This window comes from Orcinus orca, chromosome 16 (genome assembly GCF_937001465.1).
Source record: "Orcinus orca chromosome 16, mOrcOrc1.1, whole genome shotgun sequence".
NCBI classification, from domain to species: domain Eukaryota; kingdom Metazoa; phylum Chordata; class Mammalia; order Artiodactyla; family Delphinidae; genus Orcinus; species Orcinus orca.
The window spans coordinates 67,553,014-67,580,446 of NC_064574.1; the positions used below are offsets into that span (position 1 = coordinate 67,553,014).

The following is a 27,433-nucleotide window of genomic DNA, read 5'->3' on the forward strand; positions in this document are numbered from 1 at the left end:
ATGAAATCAGTGAAAACTAAGCATTGTTTACAGCAGCTCTTCTGTGTTATCTGATTTTGGTTCCTTGGGAATTATTTTACCTCTCTGTAAACTGTAAATAACTGAAAGCAATGGAAAATTATTCTCGTCTATAGTCATGCAAATGATTCTGTCCCAGGAAGACACACACACAAAAAACAACAAAAACCAGCAACAGAAATTGGGTAAATAACCAGACATTGGACTTTTTTTTTTTTGAATTTTATTTTATTTTTTATTTTTTATTTTTCAGTACGTGGGCTTCTCACTGCTGTGGCCTCTCCCATTGCGGAGCACAGGCTCCGGACGTGCAGGCTCAGCGGCCATGGCTCACGGGCCCAGCCGGTCCGCGGCATGTGGGATCTTCCTGGACCGGGGTACGAACCCATGTCCCCTGCATCGGCAGGTGGACTCTCAACCACTGCGCCACCAGGGAAGCCCTGAATTTTGTTTTTTTATACAGCAGGTTCTTATTAGTTATCCATTTAATACATATTAGTGTAGATATGTCAATCCCAATCTCCCAATTCATCACACCACCACCACCTCCCCTCCCCGCTACTTTCCCCCCTTGGTGTCCATACGTTTGTTCTCTGCATCTGTCAGACATTGAACATTTTTATGGCAGGGACAGAGTGGGACTAAACCCTGTTAAAAGATCAAGCGGTCATACATTTCCCATCCTTGGGGCAAGGGAAACACTGCACATGCACATAAAAGCTCCTTGGGGGTCAAAAGGAGGGGCACCACCCCATAATATGTAATGCTAAGGCCGTCCCATAGGCCCCTGGGCTGGAATCCATCTTGGAAAAAAGTTGCACACATACGTTGGGGAGGGTCCTAGGGCATCAGGTGTGGAAAGAGAAACCAGGTAATTGGCCAAAGGTAAACAAAGACCTGGAAGAACTGCTCTATATAAATGACCTAACCGCCTCTTTACTGCATGCCTCCTCATTCGGGAGGACGCCCACACCCTTTCTCTCTGGGGGCATCTCTGCCTTGCTTCTGTCTTAACAAACTGTTTCTCTGTGTGCCCTCCCATTTGTGCTATGTCTCTAATAATAAACTTTGTACCTGTTTTTACAGCTCTTGCCTCTGTGAGAAATGCATTTTTCACTGGGGACAAGAGCCAGGGGGTGTGGTGGCTGGGATTCCTGTTTTTTATCCAGGCTACCCAGGTTCAATTCCTGGGCAGGGAGTTAAGATCTTGCTTCACGCCACCACTCACTACTGCTCTCCGAAATCAAGACAAGAGTTCTCTAGATAGAGAAGGCTGCCCCCTCCTTGGCTAGGCTGTCCTACTGCAATCAGGGTTGGGGGAGGGGTGGTAGGGGGCAGAGGGGAGGGCACTCGGGCCTGGGTTGGGACCCCAACATTTTGCCCAGATATGAAGGCTAAGCTGGAGATCCCCAGGGCGTGATAATGAGTTTAATGAGTACCAAGCCAAGCTTCTACAGCCTTCTATATTTTAAAAAATGCATATCCTGGGGCTTCCCTGGTGGCACAGTGGTTGAGAGTCTGCCTGCCAATGCAGGGGACACGGGTTTGAGCCCTGGTCTGGGAAGATCCCACATGCCACAGATCAACTAAGCCCGTGTGCCACAACTACTGAGCCTGCGCTCTAGAGCCCACAAGCCACATCTACTGAGCCCATGTGCCACAATTACTGAAGCCCACGCGCCTAGAGCCCGTGCTCCACAACAAGAGAAGCCAGCCACTGCAATGAGAAGCCTGTGTACTGCAACGAAGAGTAGCCCCTGTTCGCCACAAGTAGAGAAAGCCCGCACAGCAATGAAGACCCAATGCAGCCAAAAAATTAATTAATTAATTAATTAAAAAGATCTGAAGGCTGAGAGAGAGCTGACCAGGCAAAAGGGCAGAAGAGCATATGGACAGGGCCTCCCTGGTGGTGCAGTGGTTGAGAGTCCGCCTGCCGATGCAGGGGACGTGGGTTCGTGCCCCGGTCCGGGAGGATCCCACATGCCGCGGAGCGGCTGGGCCCGTGAGCCATGGCCACTGGGTCTGCGCGTCCGGAGCCTCTGCTCCGCAACGGGAGAGGCCACGACAGTGAGAGGCCCGCGTACCGCAAAAAAAAAAAAAAAAAAAAAAAGCATATGGACAAGAGTATTCCAGACAGAATAGCGGCACAAAGGAAGGCTTACATGGCGGGAGACAAGAGAAGGGGGCGCGTGTGGCAGGAATGAGTGAAGTGAAGCAAGAAAGGTAGATGGGGTTGGGGGGGGGGGGCGGTCAGGCTGTGAAGATGAAACATGGCTTTATCGTGTTTCCCTCTTTCATGTCTCATTTTCCTACCAGGGCTCCCCGCTCCTGGGCCAGCCCTGCTCAAATCTCTCTTCAGCAAAGCTGTCGGAATGATCTTTAAAAAAAACACAAATCTGATCTTGTCACTTCCCTACTTAAAGCAGTTCAGTGGCTCCTCACCTTCCACTTCATGAAGACCCAACTCATGTCTTCGCTAATGGACCCCCACTTTGTCCAGGAACCCAGGGAAGAGCTGGCCCCGCCCCCAGCTCTGGGTCTGACTGATCTATGGGGACTCCCCCACCCACTTCCCCAAGGGGACAGGTTGAAGAATGGGGAAGTCACGAAGGGGAGGGTGCTGGAGAAGTTTCCTTGCTTTCGGGGAGAGAGACGCAGAAAGCCACGCTCTCTCTGACAACATGAAGTGCAGAGAGGCCCGAGCACTTTAGGCAGACAATTGTGAGCAGAGAGAACCAACCCAAGGCTGTTGCCAATGCTGGGGCCAATAGAACAAAGAGATGGAAAGATCCTAAGTCCTCACTGAGGTCACTGAACGCTTAATTAACCAACCCCAGAGCCTGCCATACCCCCGAACTTCCTGCTTTGCGGGATACTAAATCTTCCTTTTCAAGCTGGTTTGAATCTGGATGTTTTGCTATTTGCATCAGATGGCACCTTGATACCCTTAACCTGGCAAAGAAGGGCTGTTTGGATTTCCCTCTGCCTGGTTTCTCAGCTACTTCTCCCACTCCCTCAACTCCTACCCTTGGCTCCACCCAACTTGGTGAAATTCTCTTTCATCCTTTTGTTTGGAATACCTTCCAACCCCCATTGATCTGGAAACTCCTACTCATCCCTCAGAACCCAGTTCAAAGGTCACTTCATCTGTAAAGTCCTCTGACATCTATGAACATGAACGCATGAACTACCCTCTCCGGGTTCTGCCCTCACCCAGGAAGTCCTCATTTTCTAAGTATTTATTATCCTGGTCCCTGGGAAGGTAGGGAATTTCATCATAAGACAAACATATTTAATCAATTAGACAATTTCTAATTTAGGTCCCACTAAACACCCCTCTATATTGAAGTATTCCATCTATCTCAGTCTTCAAAGTCTTTGTCAGAGGTCAGTCTCTCACAGATAGCTGGATTTGGTGCAATTTACAGGCAATAGATCAGATAGCTAACTACAACTGCAAATCTTGCAAAAGAGATGTGATTCCCCAGAATCAATGAAAGTGAAACTGGGAAACTGTTGGAATCTGGCAGAGTTAGATCAGCTGATAATTGCCACTTCTGAAGAAACTGATCTGACTGATGAAGGCCTCAAACATTTTTTTCATCATGAGAGCTTACCTGACTCCCTACTATGTGTCAGACGATGTGTCAGGTGCTATGGTTACAACCAAGAATAAGAAAAACTTATTGCCTGTCTCAATCTTATCTTTAGAGTAAGACAGACAATAAACATGTACAAATACACTACATAATTTCATATAGTAATAAGCATTATGAGGAAAAAAACAAGCTAGGATAAAGGCAATATGAATGAGATTCCAAAGTTGCCTACAGAAAAATAGTAATTTTCTGGCAAAGGTATACTCTAAACTCCATGGAAAGAGAATACGCTCAGGGGGAGGAACGGCCCTCTCCATCACTAGAGTGGTCTCCTGCAGCCATGATTGCTTACATGACTCTGTCCCACTGGCCACAGTTGATTGGACCAGGGGTAGACAGCTGACCCAAGCTAGGCCAATCAGATTCTCTCCTGGGATTTTGGACATGGAATACTAATTATTGAATTGGCAGTGTAGCAGAGGGGAGATGATTCAGCTTTAGGGCTGGGGCAGTTGTTCAACAGCTGCAGAGATAAGAGAAAGCCAGCCTGCAGAAGAAAGATGAGAGTAGCAGACACCCAGACAGAGACGAAGGTTAGAAACTGCAGTTTCAGAGGGATAAAGGTGAGTGTGTTGGGTCCTAATAGGTTTTTGGGTACAGATTCCAGTCTCTTGTAAAGTCCAGCTGGAAGTCCTGCCCTTGGGATCTGTGGGTCCTAAATCTTCCAGTAAATTACTTTCATGGTTTAAGTTAGTCTGAGTGTGTTTCTATGTGTTGCAACCAAGATCAGCATCTCTAAGGATGAAAATACTGGTGATGAGGATGACTGTAATTGATAACATTTGTTGAGTGCCAGGCACTGTTTTAAGAACTTTACATATGTCATCTATTTTGATTCTTACAATTTGCTGAGACAGATACAACTGTTATCCCCATTTTAACAAATGAGGAAACTGAGCTACAGAAGTCACACAGTAAGTGGCAGAACCAGTTTTTGAGTCTAGACAGTTGGCCTCTATGGCCTTCACTTCACTATACTCTGAAAAAACACTGGGGGACGGACTTGAGGTTATTTAAACTGTGAAGTCCTTTTACACATTCCTTCTGATCCTGAGCAAAACCCCAGAGCAGAGGATACATGCTGCTTCTCAGACAACTCACTCCAACCGAGGAAGTGGCCACAACTTTATCGACTCAGCAATTTGATCACTCATTTTGTTAAAACAGTCAGATTCCCTAACCAACAGCTAGAGTTTCTTGTAAGCATACTTGATGTCTTAGAATCGAAGGCTCTGATGTCACTCAGTGACAAGAGTTGAGGTTGGACTCTGGGTTGTCGTAAGCCTCATACTAAAACCTCAGAAGAGTTGATCAACTTTTCTGAGCCTCAGTCCCCCTATCTAAAACATAGAAACAACAACCATAATAATAATGCCTGTCTCATGGGGTTGTGAAGATTTAAAGAGACGATGAACTAAAGTGTTTACCAGCATAAATTTTTTTTTAATATTTATTTATTTATTTTGGTTGTACCGGGTCTTAGTTGCAGCATGCAGACTCCCAGTTGCGGCATGCATGCAGTATCTAGTTCCCTGACCTGGGGTCGAACCCAGGCCCCCTGCATTGGGAGCATGGAGTCTTAGCCACTGAACCACCAGGGAAGTCCCCTACCAGCATAATTTGAAACCCAGAAGTGGCTGAGGCTCATGTGAACGCAAAATAAATTGCAAGCATTATTATTCTGTGTCCCCTTTGGCGGAACACCTGTTGTTTCTGCCATTGCCCCTTCTTCTGGAAAAACCACCCTACTTCTCCTTGGGAACTTTTCCTCCATTGGATATATTCCTGGCTGTGGAATGGTAACATGACCTCAGTTAGCCCAACCACTCTCTTCTTAGAATCTGAATCTTTAGCTGAATCATCCAAAACTGAAGGGGAAAAAATACAGAGAAACCATAACAAAAAATAGTTAAGAGTTCATGTGTTCCCACTGAAGAACACAGACAAGACTGGCCATGAGCTCCTGCTGCCTGCATGCTCAGAGCTTCCCTGGTTCCTGTCTTTTCCAAGACCTGGTTCTTTGGCTTTCCCATAGAGTCTATGACTTTTTCACAAATTTAAACTCCCATAAACTTAAAGTCTCCAATAAACCTAAGTTAGGCAGAGCTGGTTTCCATTGCTTGCCATCAAAGAACTTTATCTGATGTACTTTTCAAGCAAGGATTAGGTCTCTGTGAAACTCAGCAAATTCTTTAATCCCCTTTCCCTATTCCCCTGGAAAAAGACAGTGTATTAGCAATTTCTTACTGGGTAACAAATTATCCCAGAGCTAAGTGGCTTTAAACAATAAATATTTATTATCTCATAACTGTATGTCTGAAATTCAGGAGCAACTTTGCTTAGTGGTTCTGGCTCAGGATCTTTCAAGAAGGCTGCAGTCAGCACTATTTACAATAGTCAGGACATGGAACCAACCTAAATGTCCATCAACAGAGGAATGGCTAAAGAAGATGTGGTACATATATACAATGGAATATTACTCAGCCATAAAACGGAACGAAATTGTGCCATTTGCAGAGACGAGGATGTTCCTAGAGACTTTCATACAGAGTGAAGTAAGTCAGAAAGAGAAAAACAAATATCGTATATTAACACGTATGTGGAATCTAGAAAAATGGTACAGATGAACTTATTTGCAAAGCAGAAACAGAGACATAGAGAACAAACGTATAGATACTAAGGGGGATGAGGGGGTGAGATGGATTGGGAGATTGGGATTGACACATACACACTACTATGTATAAACCAGATAACTAACGAAAACCTACTGTATAGTACAGGGAACTCTATACTCAATGCTCTGTGGTGACCTAAATGGGAAGGAAATCCAAGGAAGAGGGGAATATATGTATACGTGTGGCTGATTCACTTTGCTGTACAGCAGAAACAAACACAACATTGTAAAGCAACTACACTCCAATTAAAAAAAAAAAAAAAGAACGCTGCAGTCAAATGTCAGCCAGCATTGCAGTCATCTGAAGGCTTGACTGGGGCTGGAAGACTGACTCCCAAGATGGTCCATTCATACGGCTGTTGTCCAAAGGCCTCCGATCCTTGTCTCTCTGACTGTCTTCACAGTGTGGAAGCTGGCTTCCCACAGAGTAAGGGATCCAAGAGAACAACATGGAAGCCATGACACACCACACAGAAGTCAGCCCTATTCAGTGTGAATGCCAGGAGGCAGCGATGACTGGGGGCTACAAAGGGGAAGCCCAGTAGCTGTGTAGGGGTCTTTGTAGCCGGCCACCATCCTCCTTCCACTTCAGCTATTCCTATTCACCCCAAGAAGAACATCTCATTTCAGAAACCCACAGACAGTGATTTACAAATGATGGGTGGAAGAAGGAGGCAAATATGAAGAAAAAGATGCAGAGCAGGCAGGGTAGAGGTCTCCAGTCCAAGGACCGGGGGAGAACTGGAAAAGAGGAAGAGACAAACTTTAGGGAAGGGAGATACAGGCTGCCCCAAGCCCAAGGACAAAGAGTAGTATAAAACGTTAAGTGTTCCCCCTGGGCAGATTTGTGGGTTCTTCCCTTATAAGCCCCAAAGAAAGTCTAACAAGCCACTTCAGCCCAGCTTGTCAGTCATTGCTCCAGACTCAAACTGGGGGCTTCCCTGGTGGCACGGTTGTTGAGAATCCACCTGCCAATGCAGGGGACACGGGTTCCAGCCCTGGTCCGGGAAGATCCCACATGCCATGGAACTAAGCCCGCATGCCACAACTACTGAGTCCACGTGCCACAACTACTGAAGCCCGTGTGCCTAGAGCCCGTGCTCCACAAGAGAAGCCACCGCCATGAGAAGCTCACGCACCACAACGAAGAGCAGCCCCCGCTCACCGCAACTAGAGAAAGCCCGTGCACAGCAACCAAGACCCAACACAGCCAAAAATAAATAAATTAAAAAACAGTCAAACTGGGCCCGAGAACTGGGACCCAGGGATCCAGGCTGCTGCCAAGCTGTTATGCATGGGCTGAGTTGTGTTCCCCTCAAAACTCACATGTGAAGCCCTAACCTCTCTGTACCTGAGAATGTGACAAAATTTGCAGACAGGGCCTTTAAAGAAGTGATTAAGTTCCAACTGGGCCGTGAGCGTGGGCCTTAACCCAATCTCACTGGTGTCCTCTTAAGAGGGCCTTTGGACAAACAGAGGTACCGAGGGCACACACAGAGGGAAGGCCTTGTGAGGAGAGAGCAAAAAGGCAGCCGTCTGCAAACCAAGGAGCGAGGCCTCAGGAGAAACGAAACCTGCCAACACCCTGATCTTGGACTGCTGGCCTCCACAACTGTGAGAAAATCATTTTCTGTTATTTAAGCCACCATTCTGTGATATTTTTTCATAGCAGCCCGAGCAGACTAAAACATGAGCTGCGACTGCTCAGTGAGCCAGCTCCTAACCTCTGCTGTGTACTGTGGTGTCAGAACCATAAGTGAGGCCTTCCTTTCCAGCGTCAGGTAGGTGAGGGGGGCTCGGTGACCCTGGCCAACTGATAAGGATGGGCCTGGCGTGGAGCCATAAATGCACCTGTGCACCCAGAGGTTGTGTGTCCATTCTTGGTTCCTTCCACAAGCTTCCGATGGGCCCCAGGCCTCCTGCTCCTCCCCTCTGAGGGCAGGTCCCACAAGAACAGTTCCTGTGGCCACCTCTGCTGTCCTGCACACCTTCTCTCTAGCTGGAAAGCACCTTCTGTATTCGTTCCCGCACTTCCTTTGGTCCCAAGGACAACATCATCTCAGCTACAGGAGGTCCTTGCTAAGAACAAAAAGAGAAAACATTGCCTTAAGATGCCTGAGGAATGAACACCCAACTTGGTCTGCAGAAGTTACCCCTAGGCCAACCCCAGCACTGCTGCCTGCATCCCAAGGAGCAGAGTCTGCATTTTACGGGCTTTGATTTCTAAGGATGGGTCCCAGAAGCCTGCTCTTGCTGGGTTGGTAGGTCCAATAGCCCCAGTCAACCGCCGGCTCCATGAAGGCAGGGAGCACATGTGTTTCACTCACTACCGTATCCACTGTACCTAGTATGGTGCTTACACATGGTAGGTACTCAGTAAGTATTGTCTGTTGAATGACTGAATGAGGGGGGTGGTCATGTTTCATTCATCTTTGCAGCCCCCAAACTGAGCTTAGTGCTGCCGGTGAATGTTAGCTGAGTGGATAAATGAGGGCTCCAGGGCACAGTCCAGCCACCCGCCTCACCAGCTGTCCACTGAGGGCCACTCGGAGGAGCTTCATCACGTTACTGTGTTTGGTGCCTTCCAGACCTTCTGACAGCTTCTTCAGTTCTCCGTTCAGCATGTCCTGAGTTAAACTCATACCGGGTCCTTCTAAAAGCCTAGAAGAGGGCCAGTCTATAAGGGGCCAGCATGGGCCAGTGGCAAGTGGGTGGAAGGGAGGACTTGAGAAGATTCATCCATCAGCTACAATATACATTAACAGCACAACCAATGTTCAAGCCTGCCTTGTGGGTGGGGGATATCTACTACCCCCATCCCCATCCTAGTTGCGGAAGAAACAACCACCAAGAGACTACAAACACAGAGAATCCAAGCAAGTGGGCATAAAATAGGGAAACTAAGAGGAAACCATAGAGGATTTACTGATTACTACCTGTGCCATGTAATCTTCATGCCTCAGTTTTCTCACCTGTAAAGTGGGAATAATAAGTGTCTGCACCTCACAGGGCTATGGTGGGGCTAAGTTAAAACTTGTAAAGCACTAAGTACATTGCCTGAACAGATGGTAAGTACTTGAAAGGATGAGCTCTTATATTTCAATAAAAAGTTAAATATTAGCTAATATTTATTACATCCAAGAGCTCAGAGACATTGCAAGAGGATCTGAAAAGACACTTAGGATTGGGTTACACATAGGATGGAAGAATGAAGCCCTCTGGGAAATGATCTGAAACACAGCTTCAAGACTTCTGGGGGATGTAGCGGAGAAGAGCAGAAAGAAGGAAATCGGGAGACCCCAGCTCCAGTAATGTCCCTGCCGCCAACTTGCTACAACCATTCTTTGCCCACAAATGAAACACTTAAGGAACTAAAACAGGCCAGCAACCATTCCCCCCTTTCCTGGCAGTCCAGCTGAGACCCTCTCCCCAAAGCACGTTTGAGCTCAAGAGAAAGTCCCCAATTAGTCAGAGCACGACTTGCAAAAACTTCGTCCCAGCCCTGATTCTGAGTTAGAGCAAGAGACAGGAGCAGGGCAGGGGGAGTCATTCCACACGGAAGAGGGACCGAGGCTGGAGATCTTCACTAGTGCAGACGATCCTCGACGCCACCTCTGACACCACCTGCTCCCGAAAGGGCCCAGACACTCCATTCCCCACATCAGCTCAGGGTGGAGGGCTACCGGCTCAGGGACTGGGTTCATGAGGAATTGAAACAAAAAGCCTTTTAGTGCAGATTTCCTTACTCACTCCAGTACTTGAGCAATTCAGTTTCAATTTGAGAAACATAATCATCTGTATTGCATCTTAAAACCGGACCACATGATTGCTATTTATGAAATGGAGAAGAGGAAATATTGAAAATATGAAATGTAATGTGGTTTGCAGCAACATGGATGGACCTAGAGATTATCATACGAAGTGAAGTAAGTCTCAGAAAGAGACAAATACCATGATATCACTTATATGTGGAATCTAAAATATGACACAAATGAACATATCTACAAACCAGAAACAGACTCACAGACATAGAGAACAGACCTGTGGTTGCCAAGGGTGGGCGGGGTGGGGGGACGGAAGGATTGGGAGTTTAGGACTAGCAGATGCAAACCATTATGTATAAAATGGATAAACAACAAGGTCCTAGCACAGAGCACAGGAAACTATAGTCAATATCCTGTGATAAACCATAATGGAAAAGACTATGGAAAGGAATATGTATAACTGAATCACTTTGCTATATAGCAGAAATTAACACATTGTAAACCAACTATACTTCAAAAAAACCCAAAAATGTAATGGGGGAAAAAACCAAACACACTCCTCAATGTCACTGTGGGGAAGCAGGCTGCCAAGGAGCTGGTGAGAGTAACAGGCCCCAGGCAGCCAACACTGGCAGCCAGGGCATGTTAGAGCTGGCCCAGGCCTTGGTGTGGGCACAGAGGGACTTCCAGAGATCCGGCAGCTTCTAAATATTTGGGCGTCAGCTTTCTTGCCTTCAGTGGGAGCCCCCGAGGGTCTCTAAAATCTAATCCCATGGCAGGGGTGGGGAGGTAAGACATTAGCCCAGTGAACTAGAACTAACAGCCTCGTGTGGAATGTCCTAAATTAAGGGAGTATTATTACTAATAATACCTCTTGGGAATTTATCCTGGAGATTTACTTGTAAGGGTGCTTAATGATGTCTATTCAAGGTTACTCACTGTGATTGTCTGTAACTGCAAAATTTGGAAGCAATCCAAATGTCCACCAATAGGATATGAATTATATAAATCATAGTAAAGTGGTATAAAAAGGGAATAGCTGTAGCTGGGAAAAGAATGAGGATGCTCTTCTAAGCCCTGGACAGATCTAAAGATAAATTGTTAAGGGAAAAACAAACAGACAAACAAGCAAAAAAACACATATAGACACTTAGGGAAATACAGCCATTATTTTGTAAACTTTAAATGAAGTATTATCTATAAAAATACTGAATCACTATGTTGTACATTTGAAACTAACATATTATAAATCAACTATACTTCACTAAAAAAATAAAAATAACACAAAAATCCCACCCAAAGACAACAGTGTTATTGTATCGTATTTTTTTGGCCGCACTGCTCGGCTTGCAGGATCTTAGTTGCCCATCAGGGACTGAACCCAGGCCCTCGGCAGTGAAAGCACTGAGTCCTAACCACTGGACCACCAGAGAATTCCCTGTATTGTACCTTTTGTGTAAAAAAGCTGAAAACTAAGGGTTATTTAGATATAGTTATGAATAGTAGTAACATCCAGAGAGGGTTCTGGAACAGGGCAGACGGGACAAGGATTAAAAATGGGACTCCTGATATATGCCTTTCAAAATAATTTCTAGGTTTTAAACCTAGAGGTTCAAGAGGTTTGAATGTATTAATAACAATTAAGTTTTAAATTCAAAAAATTGGAAGAATGGAGCTGTATACACATTTCCTTGAATCCACAGACGTTTCACAAAGGAAGCTGCTGTTTGGGACTGCCTTTCTGCTGGGGGCTGAGTAGGAGGGAAGACTTGTGATGGCTGCTTGCTATCAGGGGCTGTCCAAGTACTTTAAACCAAAGATAAGCAACAGAGAATATGACTGGACATACGGTCTCTCGCCCCAGCCGGCTTGCGTCTCAATCCCTGCTCCTTCAATTTACTAGCTGTATTATTTTAGACAAGTTACTTAACCTCTTTGTGCCTTGATTTCCTCACCTGCTAAAATGGGGCTAACAGGAGTTCCTTTATTAGGTTGCTCTGAATTCAAGTGTACACACACACATAGCATGCACACGTATCCGTGTACACATCTAACGTATATGATATATAACACAGCATGCTGTAGGCACATGTGTAAGCAAACCCACACGAGTGTTTGCTATTATTATCTAATTTAATCTTTATAACTCTCTCCACAGGCCCTAACTCTCCCTGTGGAACTACCCGGCTCCATCCTCAGCCCATGTGCTTTGGCTGGGTCGGGGGCGGGGTGGGGGGGGTCCACTCAGGGTCCCACGTATGACCTAACCTAAGCCAGTCAGCACATCACATTCTCCAGGCCTCAGTGACTAGTTCGGAGACAGAAAAACCAGGCCAATCAGGCCCCATCAGAGTGACTCTTAGGACACAGCTGGAGCCGGAGGCTAAGGTTTTGCTGTCTTAACCACCACAGTGGAGACTGTGAGAGAGGCTGCTTCTGCCCCTGGTATCCTTTCTCCCTCTCATGTGTACTGACACAATTTTCAGCTGGGCACCTGGTCCCCAAGGTAAAAACTACATTTTCTAGACTCCCTTGTAGCTTGGAGTGGCCGTAAGACAGGCGTTCGGGCCAGCGGGATGCAGGTGGAAACGAGTGTGTCACTTTTAAGTCAAGTCCCTAAGGGGGAGGAGTATCCCGTCCCCCTCTCCCTTCCCTCATTCTTCCTCTGGCTGAATTGTGAGCCACCATGGACCATGGGGACAAGAGCAAAACCCAGGGATGACAGGACCCTGGAGATGTGGAGAAAGCTCTTCAGCCCAAACTGCCTGCTCTGGATGCAGGTAAGGGAGAAAGGCGCTTGTCTTGTCTGGTAGAGCATCCGACGCTCCATCTACCCGATACAGAACCCCTGCAGAAGGAGTAGTGGGCGTGGAGGAGTGGGGGAGAAAGTCAAAGGGGCAGAGGGAGAAATTAGGTCTTGGTGCCGTATTTTTGGCCCCAGCTTTAAGCTGGACCTCAAGTTGGCTCTTCTCCTAGCCTCTGCAATTACGTACACCAATCATTCCCCCCCTTGCTTAAGCCCGTTTTGGTTGCACTTTGTGCCCTCGTAATCTGGAGAGTTCTGCTACTGTTAAAATAAGACCTCGTATCATCTCCACCCTATAGATGAGGAAATGGAAGCTCAAGGACGTCACTTGGACAAATCGAAGCCCCCTGGGCAAGTGAACTAACTGGGCCAGCGAGGGGTGGGGCGGGAACGGAACCCAGGTGGGTCCGATCCCAGCGCCAGACCACCGCCTCTTCCTGGAAGAGCCTGGGCTCCTCAGGGTCAGCCCTTCCGCCAAGAGAGCCGTGAGTGATCGTCTCACGGAGAACCTCTCGCTAGCTCTGGGGCTGTACTGCAGGCCTGACAGCCGAGCCCTGGAGTGAAGGGGCCCCTGGTGGGGAGAGAGGGAAGAGAGGTGCAGAACCCTGAACTCAGCCTGCGGACACTCACCCCAGCACACGCTTGGCAATGATGTCCACCTTCTCCGAGATGGCGCCCAGCTGCGCTCGACTCACAGCAGGGCGAGTCCACAGGTAGGAGTGCGCTGGGGAGACCAAATCCTGCAGGTGGCAAATGTGACCCTGGGGGAAGACGCGGTCACTGAACGTCCTGGGATGGGGCTCTGACGCAGCGGGAGGGGGAGGAGTGGGGCGCCACCCGCTCCCTGGGTCCCCCCCGAGCTCCCGACACCACACCTGTCTCAGCAGGATGATCCTCTCCACGTAGGCTGCGTCCAGCACATTCCTGTCTTGCAGCTGGCTCCCGAATGCCTCCTCCACGAGAGCCTGTAGCTTCCCCACCAGCTGGCGTCTCTGGGTCTCATCGCTCACCAGCCGGCGGAGGTGCAGCCTGCCGGGGAAGCCAAGGGACCATCCTGCCACGGGCATCTCCAGCCCAGACAACCCTCTTCCCCAGTGGAGTGGGTGGGGTTTGAAGAATGACACCTTCCAGCTGGAGCAGAGAGGAGGGTGCCGAAGGTCTGCCCGTCCCTCTGCTCCCCAGGGCCTCTCACATGGCCCGCCACCCTCCTCTGAGCTACCTGCCTGGCCTCAACAGGCACCTGAGTTTACAAAGCAGAACCTGGCGGTGCCTGCCTCCTCGCAGAGTTCAAAGCGTGGGGCTCTGGAGCAAAAGGGCAGAGGTCGAGAATATGGATTTCTAGGATTCAAAGCCATGTCCAGACGGCACAGTTCTCTGAATTCACGGCTCACAGTTAAAAAGCTCAAGTTTTCCTGTCAGGTCAAATCTTTCCCTTTTCAGAATTCTTCTAACCGCCTTGTTCCCTCCTTCAGAAGCAACAAAGCCTCTAAGACTCCAAGCCTCAAACCAGGCCCTGTCAGTCCTGTCTCTGGGCTGCCCTCACCCTGTCCCCAGCACGACTGGAGGGACCCAAGAGAGCGAGCAGCGAGGGGCCGAGGGCCATTCTGTAGGCGCTTGGGCCCCTGTCCCTGCCGCAGAAGAAAGGCAGGCAGCAAGGGACTCTTGATCATCTCATGGGCTCTGAGACTGCACAGGCCTGTGGGTGAAGCCAGCTTTGCCAGATGTCTGCAGCAAGTTACACAACCGTTCGGAGCTCAGGGTGCTTGTCTGTTACTGTGGGAACAACGGGGCCTCCCTCACAGGGCGCTGGGCAGAGTAAATGAGGAGCTGTCTGTAAAGCACTGAGTACCAGGCCTGCGTTACTGCCACACCCGGCAGTTGGAGACGGGCAGGGAGTCTGAACACAGGGTGGAAGGATGAGACCGTCTGGGAAGCAATCTGGAGCACTCACTGGCCCAAAACCATCACTTTCTAAAACGAATGAAGAGAAATCACATGAAATTTGTACTGAAACTGTTTCTAGGACCTCCTTAGTAGTTAGATGAGACAGTGGGAAGAAAGAAATCAGGCTTGAGATAGTCCACGGCCTGGGATGTAGCCAAGTGCTAGATAAATGTTCGTTACCATCACTACCTCCACCACACCACTAGCACTGCTATGACAACTACTATCTTTACAACTGTTACTGAAATAATCATAGCAGTGGCTTGATTACAGAAACAACTAAAGAGAACAGCTTCGGCTGCACAAAAACTGAGGGCATCTATCCCAAGCAAAAGCCCACTGCCGTCTCCCTCTGGCTCCCCCTCATGCTTTGCAGAGGACTGGAATGGGTCACAAAGTATCTCCCCCGTTCCAACTCCATTACTCCCAGGGATATCGCTTTCTCCATGATAAGAAAGGTAGAGAACAGGCTGCATTCAATGTGCACGCTGTTTGCTCCTGAATGCCCCACTCAAGAGATGCCCACTCACAGTGGTTAAGAATCCGCCCGCCAACGCAGGGGACAGGAGTTCAATCCCTGTCGATCTCTGTTCAATCCCGGGAAGATCCCACATGCCGTGGAGCAACTAAGCCTGTATGCCACAACTACTGAGCCTGCGCTCTAGAGCCCGTGAGCCGCGACTACTGAAGCCCATGCACCTAGAGCCCGTGCTCCACAACAAGAAGCCACCGCAATGAGAAGCCTGCACACCGCAATGAAGACCCAACGCAGCCAAAAATAAATAAATAAAAATAATAATTAAAAAAAAAGATGCCCATCATTACTGTGTGAACTTGAACTTGGGCTGGTTATTCAACTTCCTGACATCTTGCTCTCCTTGTATGCACACTAGGGCAAAATCATACAACTGACCTTATGTCTGATGTGGGAAGTACATGAAGTAACGTCCTTGACACACCCTTGACACACCCGCAGTCGATGTGAATCCCCTGGGCTCATGCCATAAAGCACCGAGAAGAGCCTGCCCCCAAACCAAGGCTCAAGAGAAGACATCAAAGAGTCCCTGGCCCTTAAGTACGGACCTGTCCTCTGGCTTTCCCTCTAATGCCCTTAGCCTGAGACGTGGCAACAGTGATCCGAACTGTAACTGTGGCTGGAGGTTTCGCAGGGAAGAACTACTTGAAATGTAAAACAGACGCCATGAGACAGCACTGTTACTGTGTTGGCTGGGTAGGGGAGGGGCTGAGCAGGAATAATGGTGACTACAAAAACCGTACCTGCCATTTTACTGAGCGCTTTCTATGTGCAAAATAGTTTGAGGCTTAATTTAACTGAACAATCGCCTAAGGTGAGAAAACATTTTAGAGAAAAGAGGCTTGAGGAGGTTAGGTGACTTACCAGTGGTCACATGGCACTAGACACCTGAGCCCATGGTCAAAATCAAGTGTGTGTGACTCCAGAGCCCACTAGACCTTCCACCGCGGGGACCCAGCATCAGCCGGTGAGCCCTTTTCTCCTGGGGGTGCTCCAGATTCCCCGCTCACCTGTTGAATTCTGGGAGCTTCTCCAGGTCCAGCAGGGCTGAGTGGCAGGTGACCCGGGTCAGGTCAAACTGTGAGATCAGCTCTGGCAAGGTCCTGCCCATCTGGTTCTCTGCAAGTGAGGCAGGCCCAGCTGCTCAGCACCCACCCCCCACCCTGCCATTCCACCTTCAATCACAAGGGAGGCTGCCCAAACAGATTCGACTTCTAGGTATTTTATATACCAAGGGCCCGAGTGAGCTTTCATTTGCAGAAAGGGTTCTGTCACTAAAGAACAAAAAGCTTGAAAACAATCCGGCTAAATCAACCCTCACGGCCCTCAAAGACACAAGCTGCAAGAACAGCCTGCTCACTGCCTGGCTGCGCCCCAGGGATCTGACCCGACTGGTTTTGGATGGGGTCTGAGCAGGACTGCATTTCACAAGCTTCCTGGTGGATTCCAAAGTGCAGCCAGAGTGAGAAGAGCTGAGGCACGAGCTGCTTCTCACGAGCGGTGGCCCCATCTCACACAGTCAGTGGGCATCCTGGTTAGGCTTGAGCCTCTGCCACAGCCCTCACTAGCTGTGTGACTTCGGCAAGTTACTCAATCTCTCTGAGCCTCACAAGCTTCTAACAAACAGTGGGGATAATAAATACCCCTCAAGGATATTTTAAGGTTTAAATGAGATACGAGCAGAAAAAGCAGGAAGCAGACTATGGCCACATTTTCAGAAATCGTCCCCCCTCCAAAAGGTCATCCTATTTTGTGCATCATCAAGATGTGGGCCTAAGTCTTTGGTCAGCTTGGAATAAACTAGAGTCACAGTAATACTAGTAATACTGTCAGAGTACCTACTTGTACTTCTATTAATAATGTAATTACAATAATCACAGGATCTGTAATTTTTGTGCTGTTGTGTGGCAGATACTGTGCTGGTGCCTCATAGTCAGGAGCTCAGTGAACCCTAACTTAACCCTGTGAGGTAGACACTTAGCCCATTCTACAGATGAGGCAACCGAGGCTCACAGATCATAAGATCCTTGAGGGCAGGGATTACATCTACCTTGTTCACCATTGTAGCCCCAAGCACGTAACACGGTGTCTGGCTCAATAAACACTTGTCAAATAAGAGAAGGAACATGTATAAGATCACACAGCCAGTGGGCGGCACAGCTGGGACTGAAGGCCAGGCGGCCTGACCCAAGGCCCTGGCTCTTCAGTGCTATGGTTCCACCAGTACCTCTTGGGGAGTGGGTACCTGCAAACCCTGAGCCGCAGCTGGTGATGATATCGAGCAAGGCATCTGGCAGGAAGCCGGCGGCAGCAAAATGCTCCAGGAAGATGTCCCCTTGCCTCTTGGACAGTTTGCTGCCATCCCTGTTGAGGAGCAGGGGCAGGTGGGCAAAGTGCGGGGGCTGCCAGCCCAGGGCCTGGTAGAGGAGCAGATGCTTGGAGGTGGAGACCAGCCACTCGGAGCCCCGCAGCACGTGGCTGATGCCCATGTGGTGGTCGTCCACCACACAGGCCAGGTGGTAGGTGGGGAAGCCGTCGCTCTTCAGGATGACTGGGTCCCCCTCCACACTGGCCACCTCATGCCGATTCCAGCCGTACACCAAGTCCTGGAAGGCAGGCGCCTCCCCCTCCAGGTGGAAGCGGATGGGAGGCTTGGGGTCTTTGGCCAGCTTCTGGGCCACCTGCGCCTCGCTCAGGCTCCGGCACCGATTGTCATACCTGTTGGGAAGCAGAGCAGCACAGTAACTAAGAGTTACTAAGAGTAGTGGTGACGGGCGTGAGCCCTACCTTTGCCTCTGATAACTGTATGACCTTGGGCAAGTCATTTACCTCTTACAGCTGTGTCCTCAGTCTTGAATGGGGATAATAAGGTTATTGCGTGGGAGAACTAAGTGAGATAACATAGCACAGCAGTCACAAGCCTGTTTCCCTTCTTCCTTGCTAATGAGGAAACGTCAAATGTCACCCAAGGGGGTGAATCATGACTGATTTTGCTTAGCATGCAATCTCATTCCCCTAAAGCATTGACCCATCACTGAGATTCAAAAAAAAGTATGCTTGTGGGGTAGCGGAGGATGAAGGTTCTGGGAAAGATTTTCTCTCTAAGTGAGAAGCGGGCGAGCCACAGGGTGCTGCAGCCACTTGTAACTGATGGGGGAGGGGGGCAGCAAGGGAGGCAGCAACAGGCCAAAATAGAGTCTCGCCTTCTCAAAGCTGCTGGCTTCATCCTGGAGTCACCCACCTGCAGACTTCTGCAGAAGGAGAAGATGAATGTCTATGTGGTTTATGCTTTGGCTACTCAAAGTGTGGTCTGTGGACCTCCAGCGTCAGCCTCACCTGGGAGCTTGTCAGAAATGCGGCATCTCAGGACCTGCTGGACCCACCCTGGACCTGCTAAATCAGAAGCTGCCCGTTAACTAGACCCTCAGGTGATTCTTCTGCACATTGAAGTTGAGAAGCTCTGGTTTGTCCCTTTCAAACAGAGTATTTGTTACTTGCTCCCAAAAGCGTCCTAAATGATACACAAATGTAACACTTGTAAGTACCATCCTTGACACTGAGCTAAATGTTCAATCGTAAATGGCTGTATGGGACTTCCCTGGTGGTGCAGTGGTTAAGAATCTGCCTGCCAATGCAGGGGACACGGGTTCGAGCCCCGGTCTGGGAAGATCCCACATGCTGCGGAGCGACTAAGCCCGTGTGCCACAACTACTGAGCCTGTGATCTAGAGCGTGCGCTCTAGAGCCTGCGAGGCACAACTACTGAGCCCGTGTGCTGCAACTACTGGAGCCCATGCGCCTAGAGCCCGTGCTCCGCAACAAGAGAAGTCACTGCAATGAGAAGCCCGCGCACTGCAATGAAGAGTAGCCCCCACTCGCCACAACTAGAGAAAGCCCGCACGCAGCAAAAAAGACCCAATGCAGCCAAAAATCAATAAATGTATAAAATAAATAAATAAATGGCTGTATGGATCCAGGATAGGACATGATCGTAATTTTAAAAAATAATCTTCTGTCAATGGGCAAGTAGACCGTTTATGATTAAAAAGGCAATGCTGCAGCGGATGGCACGACCTTGTATGAGCATCCAAGCCCTTGTCCAAATAGTTCATTGAAACTGGAACTTGAATGTTATGATGCTGATGGGAGTACAAGCTAGTAGAGTGCCTCTAGACAGCATCTATCAAAGCTATAAGTTGACCTGCAATTCCAAATCTAGGGAGGTAACCCAACAAACACATTGCACATGTGCCAAACGATGTACGTCAACATTATTCATCACCGTTCCCTTTTTTTAGTAACAAAAGATTAGAGATAACATAAATGTTCATTAGAAAGGAACTGATCAAGTGAGTGATGATACAGCCCTGTGATGGAATACTACGCAAGCAGAGGAAAATTTATGGACTCGTACAGACTGATCCTCAAGACAGTAAGTGGGATCTGTAAACTGCATGACATGTATCTTGTGGGCTACCATTTGAGCGGGGAAGAGGAGAATGATCCCTGCCTCATGGTGCTTTTCCCATGTCCTCCCCGCCCTTGAGCATGGGCTGGACCTAGTGACTTCCTTCTGATGCACAGAGCACGACACAGCCGTGAGATGTCACTTCCCTGATTAGGTTATGCAGAAGCTGTAGCTTCCACCTTCCTCGCTCTCCCCTGCCTTCTCCCTGGCTTGCCCTGAGGAAAGCCAGCTGCCAAGCTGTGAGCTGCCCTGTGGAGAGGCCCACATGGCTCGGAACAGATGCCTCCAGGCAACAGCCTCGGAGAGGCATGGAGGCAGATCCTTTGAGTCCAGCCTCGAGGTAACTGCAAGCCTGGACAAGACCTTGACGCAGCTTTGAGAGCAACCCTGAGCCAAAGGAGCCAGCTAAGCTGTGCCCAAACCTGACCCACAGAAACCCTGAGATAAGCCAGTTGGGGATAATCTGTTACACAGCAAGAGCTAACGAACACATCCACCCCTGGGGAGGCACCCGTGACAGGCTGGGGCTCTCACCGGGGTGTCTGATGGTTCCTTAGGGCCTCCCTCTTCAGGAGCTCCAGCCGTTGGGGTGAGCAGAAACACGGGTATGCAGCGCCGCTCTTCAGCAGAGCTTCGGTGGCCTGGGCGTAGAGCGCAAGTCGCTGAGACTGCAGGTAGGGCCCTGCAGGACCTCCCCGGCGGGGGCTCTCGTCAGGGGGGATGCCTACAACACAGGTAGAGAATAATCACCAAACGGTAATAACTACGATGCATAAGACACTGGTTCCCAGGCACTGTTATAAGCGCTTTACACATATAGCAAAGCTTCTAACCCTCCTGACAATCCATGAGGCTGTTACTCTTATGATTTCCCTTTTCCAGATGAAGAGTTAAAACAGAGAGGTTAACGCTCAAGATCATGTGGCTGGTGGATAAGCAGTCGGATGGAGGTGCACTGGTTCCACGGCCCATGCCCTTACAGGCACGTCCTCTCCCTCCATCCCTGCCCTGGGGAGGGAGAAGCCAGCAGGGCTGGAACAGGGGACTTGGGAGAAGAAGCGTGGTTCAGGGACAGCCCATTCAGCCTGGCTGGGCTCCTGGCCCTGCCCCTGACTGGCTGTCACGAGGGATAGTGCCTTGCACCTTCCAGGCTGCTTTTATGTTTTGTGATCGCTGTTAAAGCTCAAAACCACCCCACCCAGTAGGGGCCGTTATTACCCCCATTCAGTAAGGAGGACATGGGGGCGTAGAGGGGCTGTGTTATGTCACCTGGCCAAGGACCAAAGCCAGGCTAGCTGGCCCCAAGTCCGCACTCTTAACCACTTGGTGGACTGCCTCTTGCATTCCTTAGCCTTTCTAAGCCTCGGTTTCCTTCTCTGAAAAGTGGAGCTGAGAGTCTACTGTGCAGAGTGACCGAGACGTAAACGCACCAGTGCTTACACAGTGCTTAGTGCAATGGCTTCATGTAGAACAGCTGCAACATACGCTGTTAGATTAAATGTGACCTATTATAAGCGAACCGCCAACCCCAGGTCTGGTTTCCTCAGGTCACAAAGGATAGATTTAACTTATAAACGCTTCCGGGAGAGGTAGGGTGGACACAGAAGAGCTGGATGACGGTGTTTCTGCCCTGAAATGGCTTTCAAACAAATTAGGAAGAGGACAGGGCTAACCCTGCACACCCGACGTCACACAGACTCTGGAGGCTGAGGGGCCTGGGTTCAAGTGCACTGGCCATCTCTGAGGCCAGGCAAGACACCTACCAGAGCCTCCATTTCCTCCTTTACAAAAGAAGGAAACAAACATTTACTTTCTGCTGAGGGTCATCACGAGGCTGGAATGGGACGGCCTACGGGAAGGGTTTGGCGCTTTGCCTGGCACATCTCGGTGCTCAGCAGGTCCTGGCTGTGACCATCGTTGGTACTGCTGGTATTGGTATTTCTTCATTTGTCAGAGAAGGGGGGTGGGTTAGGTGCATCTGGGGCTCCTTCCTGATCTACCCTTAACGTGTCCAGCATTTGGAATGCTCCAGGGTTTAAGAAAGACTCCACTAGGAAAACTGAAAACAGAGTCACATAAAAAATAGTATGTAAATGTTCATGGCAGTTTTACTCATCATAACCAAAAAGCAGAAACAATCCAAATGCCCAATCACTGACGAATGGATAAGTAAAAAGTGTTATTTCCATACAATGAATATTGTTTGGCATAAACGGGAAAGAAGAACCAATTCATGCTACAACATACACGAACCTTATGCTAAGTGTAAGCCAGACATAAAATGAAACGTCCCAAATAGGCAAACCACAGAGACAGAAAGTAGGTTAGCGACTGCCAGGGGCAGGAGGGAAGGAGGAATAGGGAGTGCCTGGTGCAGGGTTTCGTTTTGGGGTGATGGAAATGTTCTGGAATTAGAGAGTGGTGGTGGATATACAACTCAGTGAATATACTAAAGACCACTTTGAGATGGTAAGTTTCATCCTATGTAAATTACATACCAATGCCCAAAGCAAGAAGCTCCAGAACTGAGCCACCTGGGGTGCGGATCCCTGCCCTCTGCCTCACCAGAAGGCTCACACCGTTGCGCCGAGCTGGGGGCTCCTCGGGGCAGGACACATCAGGCAGTCTTGCTCATCACGGTACCCTCGTGCCTAGCACGGTGTAGCAGGTGCTCCACGCCACGTGGCCAATCACGGGCTCCTGCCAACCTCCCTGTCCTCACGTCTCCAGGTCCTCTGCTTACCTCACCGTGCTTGGGCCACACTGGCTTCCTTGCTGCTCCTCAAATACATCCAGCACTAAGCTTCCACAGGGCCTTTGCATCTGCTATTCCCACTGCTTTGAGCATTCTCCCCCTAGGTAACCAGAGGGCTGGCCCCTCACTTTGTGCAACTCTCTGCTCTACCGTCCCCTCCCTGGGGAAGTCCCCCCCCATCTCCAAGACCTGCTCCCTGCTGGTTTCCTCGCCTGCTACCTTTCCCTCCACATCACTTATCATCACTTAATACTGTAGTAAGAATGAATTCACCTGTTATTTATCTGTCTTCCCCTACTTACCGAGTGCAGGGTCTTGGTTCCATGCTTGAACACTATCACTACCTGGACCACAGTAAGTGACTTCGGTGCATGAATTCTTTTATTCAACTAATCTCAACTGAGTTTCTGCTACAACCTTCTACAGTAGAGGACAGAAATGAAATCAGTTTTTGCCCTTCAGGAACCCAAAATTTAGTTAATGATTTACCTGAGACTAGAATACACATGTCAAGACAGACTGGTGTTTTTGGCATTTTTCCTTGGCGAGCTTAAATAGTCATACCTGTTACGACAGGATGGCAGCTACTGACCTGGGGAACACAAATACACTCCTCCTCGTCCTCCCAGAGCTGAGCTGGCCTCAGGGCTAAACTTCCCTTAAAGAGACTGACTTAAGAAGCTGCACGTGTTTTGTTTGGCTCGTACAATGTGGCTTAAAAAAAAAAAAATCTGAGCTCAGATTTAACAATGGGAAGTAGTCATCAAAAACAGAAAAACCCCAGAGTTCCGGCTCCTCCCGGAAATCAGAAGATTTGACAAGCTGGGCCAGGAGTCCCACATCAACTGGGCTGGCGCTTTCTCGGGCTTACCACACCCCTGGAGACTCCCGGTCCATCTTCCACTTGGCCTGTGTTTCCTGCCCGCTCCCAGGAGGAAGTGAGATTCTGAGATAAAAACAAGAATCTCCAAACAGCCTTGGAGCTTTTTATTCTGCCCTGCCCCAGGAACTTCAGCATCTTTCCAGGTGGAACCTGCCACCCCAGGCAGCACAAATGTACTCATTCCTCCAGGGACTCCGCATTCTCCACCCTGGGCCACGTGAGAAAACCTTCAGGCTCCTTTTCCTGCTCCCTGCGCCTTCCTTGAAGAAGGGGCCTCTCCTGGCCAGCCTCACCTGCCCACTCCAGCATGTCCTCTATATTCTCCGCTGCCCCAGGCACAAGGCGGGTCTGATCCGTGTCCTCCAGCCTCAGGATGAAGCTCCCTCCGTGCTTCTTGGCAAAGACGTAGTTGTACAAGGCAGTGCGGAGGCCGCCAAGGTGCAAGAAGCCTGGCGGAAGAAGAGAACAGCCCAGACGAGATGGGGAAGACAAGGGGCAAGTAAGTTCTGCTTGTGACACAAGGTCTCAGGGAACATCAAAGTCTAAGAAATAGCGCTACCCTGTCCCATCTCCCCCTCAGGCACCCAGGCAGGCAGGTTGCCACAGAAGAGGACTGGGCTGGTTGACTCATTTACCCTCATCCTGGAAGTGGAAGAACACTGAAGTTTTGGAGCATGTCATTGGGTAAAATGGCTCCAAATCTCCCCAACTGCACCCATCATTCTACTTCGACATTTGCCTTAAAGCCAAGTTTCACCCAAAGGAGAAGCAGACAATTATTCAGTGAAGCCACATCACACGTGCATCTAACTTATGCAAATTCAATGAAGTCCTTGGACAAAAAAAAAAATTAATTACTAATTAAAAGTACTGTAAGATTACATTTTGCCCATACCCTCTATGCACTGTACGTGACTATCCACATCATACATTTTAAATTTTGTCTACTTGACACTTTAAGTGCTGGCTTTAGATACTAACCGAAAGTAATATTCGATGCCACTGTATTTCTCTTCACCCAAGTTTAAACACTTAATATTTTACTTTTTCATCATTCCTGACTGAAAAGTTAAAGTGAACAGTTTTCCCAGGGCTGTCATTTCCCCCCTTACCCTTCCTTCTTTGGGCCAGGTGTAGTGGTATAACTGAGGACATGGAAAGGAGACGTGACCCATGCCCCCCCGCCCCAGCAAACTGGGGGCTGGCGAATAAGCCAGAACTGTAAACAGTCCTGATTGCTTTGAGCCCCCCCGGCAAACCGGGGGCCTGCGAAGAAGCATTGAGTGCTTTGGGCACTGATCCATGAGATGTCCTCAGTATAATCAGAATGGTGGGAACACAAGGAAATGTCCTTGTGCTACTTCAGTATAATCAGAATGGTGGGAACGCGAGGAAATGTCCTTGTGCTACTTCAGTATAATCAGAATGGTGGGAACGCAAGGAAATGTCCTTGTGCTACTTCAGTGTAATCAGAATGGTGGGAACGCGAGGAAATGTCCTTGTGCTACTTCAGTATAATCAGAATGGTGGGAACGCAAGGAAATGTCCTTGTGCTACTTCAGTATAATCAAAATAATGGTGGGAAACTTGTGCTGCTTTTGAGTTCAGGGACGAAGCACGGCATGTTTTCAAGAAAGCCTATTGCTTGTATAATCAATAGAAACATATGTTGCTGCTTTGGCATTTCTGAAATGTTAAGAAAACAAGTCTTAAAATGTAAACATAGATAATGCTTTAATAAAAGCTACCACAGCAGGACAGACGGCGCTGCTTTGCCTGAGCGAACGGCAGCCCTCTACTGCTGTGCTTCGGCACAATTCATCTCATGTGATGAGCTTGCTTTCGGCCCTGTCATAAGATAAACTACGACAGCCAGGCTACGGCCCTGTCTCCACAATGAGCTTGTCTGCATCTCCAAGTACAGGAGGCAGCACGGGATAGGAAATGCTTCTCTGGAGTCAGGTAGACTCCAGCTCAACACTGATTATGTATGTGACCTTCAGCTAGTTACAAGGCCACCACCAAAACCAGAGGTCCCCAAGATAGAGGGCAGGGGTCCAGTAGTTGAAAGCAAGACCTTTTAGATCAAATAGACCTTGATTCAAATTCTGCTACCCCTTGGACACTCTACTTGACTTCTGTGTGCATCGATTTCTTAATTTGTTAGAGAGATTAACAACAAAAAATAGAAATCTTCCTTGCAAGGTTGCTGTGAGGCATAAATGTTGACCAGAGTACCCTATTAATTTTAGTTATTATAATGATCTACATTCTTCTATCTGTAGTCAACAGCCTTTCCAACATGGGCTCTTCCCACAGATCAGCAAGGAAAGGAGAATTAAAATCATCACAATGGAACCTTCTGCTTATTAAGTGCTTTCCATGAGTACCAGTCCTTACCCCGTGCCTCAGTTGCATTAGCTCAAACCATGAGGCAGGTACTATTACCAGCCCTGTTTGACAGATGGTAAAACTCAAGAGGTTCAGAGAGGTTAAATAATTTTCTCAAGCCACACAAATAGGAAGTGGCAAAGCCAGAAATTTGGGCCCAGACAATTCCAGGCCTTGGCACCCAAACCAGAGCTTGTCTGCAAACTGTTGGCAGTTCCCAACCAAGTTGACAGCAATTTGACAGAATAACTTTATATCTGTTGAATTCAATAGTCTCATATTTTGTATGCTTTTACGAGTTTCCTTTTTCTACTGATTTCTTTATATTGATTTTATAAAAGTATTAGTCCATAATTGACTGGAAATCAGAAACGAGTCCTTTCACCAGGGGTGGTTTGAGAAGCATGCTCTACACGATACTGCCTGCCGAGAAAGATCCCTGTCACTCTGTGTAGCTGAGACCTTGTCACAAAGGTAGCTCTGTGACCCTGGAGTTCAGAATGAGAGGCACGCTTGGTGTGAAGAGGGCAAGCAGGTTGCCTTGGTGAGAAAAGAATTTGGGGAACTGGTGCGGAGGCCCTGACAAGATCGCCGCTAGGGTATACAGTGGGGCTCTGCCTGACTCTCTGGTTTGCTAGGCTCCAATACTAATCACAGAGCCTTTGTACCTCCAATTTCCTCTGTCCAGAAGGTTCCTTCTATAGGTTTCACATACCTAGCTCCTTCTTGTTATCTGGTTCTCAGCCCTTATGACACCTCCTCAGCAAGGCATCCCTGAGCATCCTACCCAACCCCCAGTCCCCTACCCTGCTTCATCTTCCGCATGACACACGTGACTGTTTAAAACTAGTTATTTTTATACGTGTTTGTTGCAGCCACTACAGTGTAGGCTTCTTGGGAGCGGGGGCCCTACTTTCTCCATGTCCACTGTACCCCAGCGCCTAAAACATTTTGTACTCAATACACATTTACTACATACACAAAAGAAAAAAGGGGCCCAAAGAAATGGTACAATAAACACGAAATTCCTGGCAACGTGAAAAATTTCCTCTCGTAAACCTATTTCTGCCTCTGTATAATGAGGCCGCACTACCCGCCCAGTCTGACTCCACCGGAAGGGATTCGCTCGGTACGTTCGGGGGGCGGGCAAGAGACGGTGGGCCTAGGCCTGCAGCGTCACGTCCGCCAAGGTTACCTGTGGGGCTGGGGGCGAACCGCACTCGCACCGCAGGCCCGACATGAGTGCCCAGGCTGGCCTCGCGCCGTCCCAAGGGGCGGCCCAAGGCCTCCGGGGGTCTCCGGGGATGCAACAACCTCTTCAGAAGCACAGCCATGTGGAGTGGAACCGCACACGTGGACTTCTCCGTGCATCACTTCCGGGGACTCCTCCCAGCAAATCCGCTTCCGCCACAGCAGGCGCAACCCCGCCCCTTAAAGGCGAAGGCCCCCTAGCCTACAAGCCCACGCCCCCTAGCCTACAAGCCCACGCCCCCTTGCACGACTGCGGTCCCACTCGGCCTCTAGGGGGCAGAGTCCA

The 27,433-nt window shown here is 49.0% G+C and overlaps 1 protein-coding gene across 10 annotated transcripts; it reads right to left on the reverse strand.

Moving 5' to 3' along the window:
* Window positions 1–241: 241 nt before the first annotated feature.
* Window positions 242–27,392, reverse strand: EARS2 (glutamyl-tRNA synthetase 2, mitochondrial). Of its 10 annotated transcripts, none has more exons than XR_007472175.1 (10): window positions 27,092–27,392; window positions 23,799–23,954; window positions 20,402–20,591; window positions 17,646–18,118; window positions 16,411–16,519; window positions 13,797–14,052; window positions 13,552–13,682; window positions 8,877–9,012; window positions 8,203–8,430; window positions 242–7,092 (listed from the first exon to the last, which is right to left on the reverse strand). XR_007472175.1 is itself a non-coding variant. In XM_033425978.2 (10 exons), the coding sequence occupies exons 1-9, from the start codon at window positions 27,228–27,230 to the stop codon at window positions 8,347–8,349; spliced, it is 1,674 nt and encodes a 557-aa protein (XP_033281869.1). In that variant the 5' UTR covers window positions 27,231–27,392; the 3' UTR covers window positions 242–7,092; window positions 8,340–8,346. The 10 variants fall into 10 exon arrangements, 8 of the variants coding, with proteins under 8 accessions (XP_033281869.1, XP_004268623.1, XP_033281870.1 ...); XM_033425978.2 differs by having other exon boundaries at window positions 8,340–8,430; XR_004482691.2 differs by lacking the exon at window positions 8,877–9,012 and having other exon boundaries at window positions 8,340–8,430.
* Between the last annotated feature and the right edge of the window lie 41 nt (window positions 27,393–27,433).

Bases quoted from the DNA above. Each gene is read 5' to 3' on its own strand.
- EARS2 (XM_033425978.2), bottom strand. From the start codon at position 27,230: ATGGCTGTGCTTCTGAAGAGGTTGTTGCATCCCCGGAGACCCCCGGAG. The intron at 13,683-13,796 runs GTGTGGTGTCGG...GTCTTCCCCCAG, and splicing joins GGATCATCCTGCTGAGACAG to GGTCACATTTGCCACCTGCA. The intron at 8,431-8,876 runs GTGAGGCGGGTG...TTTTGTTCTTAG, and splicing joins TGGCCCTCAGTGGACAGCTG to CAAGGACCTCCTGTAGCTGA.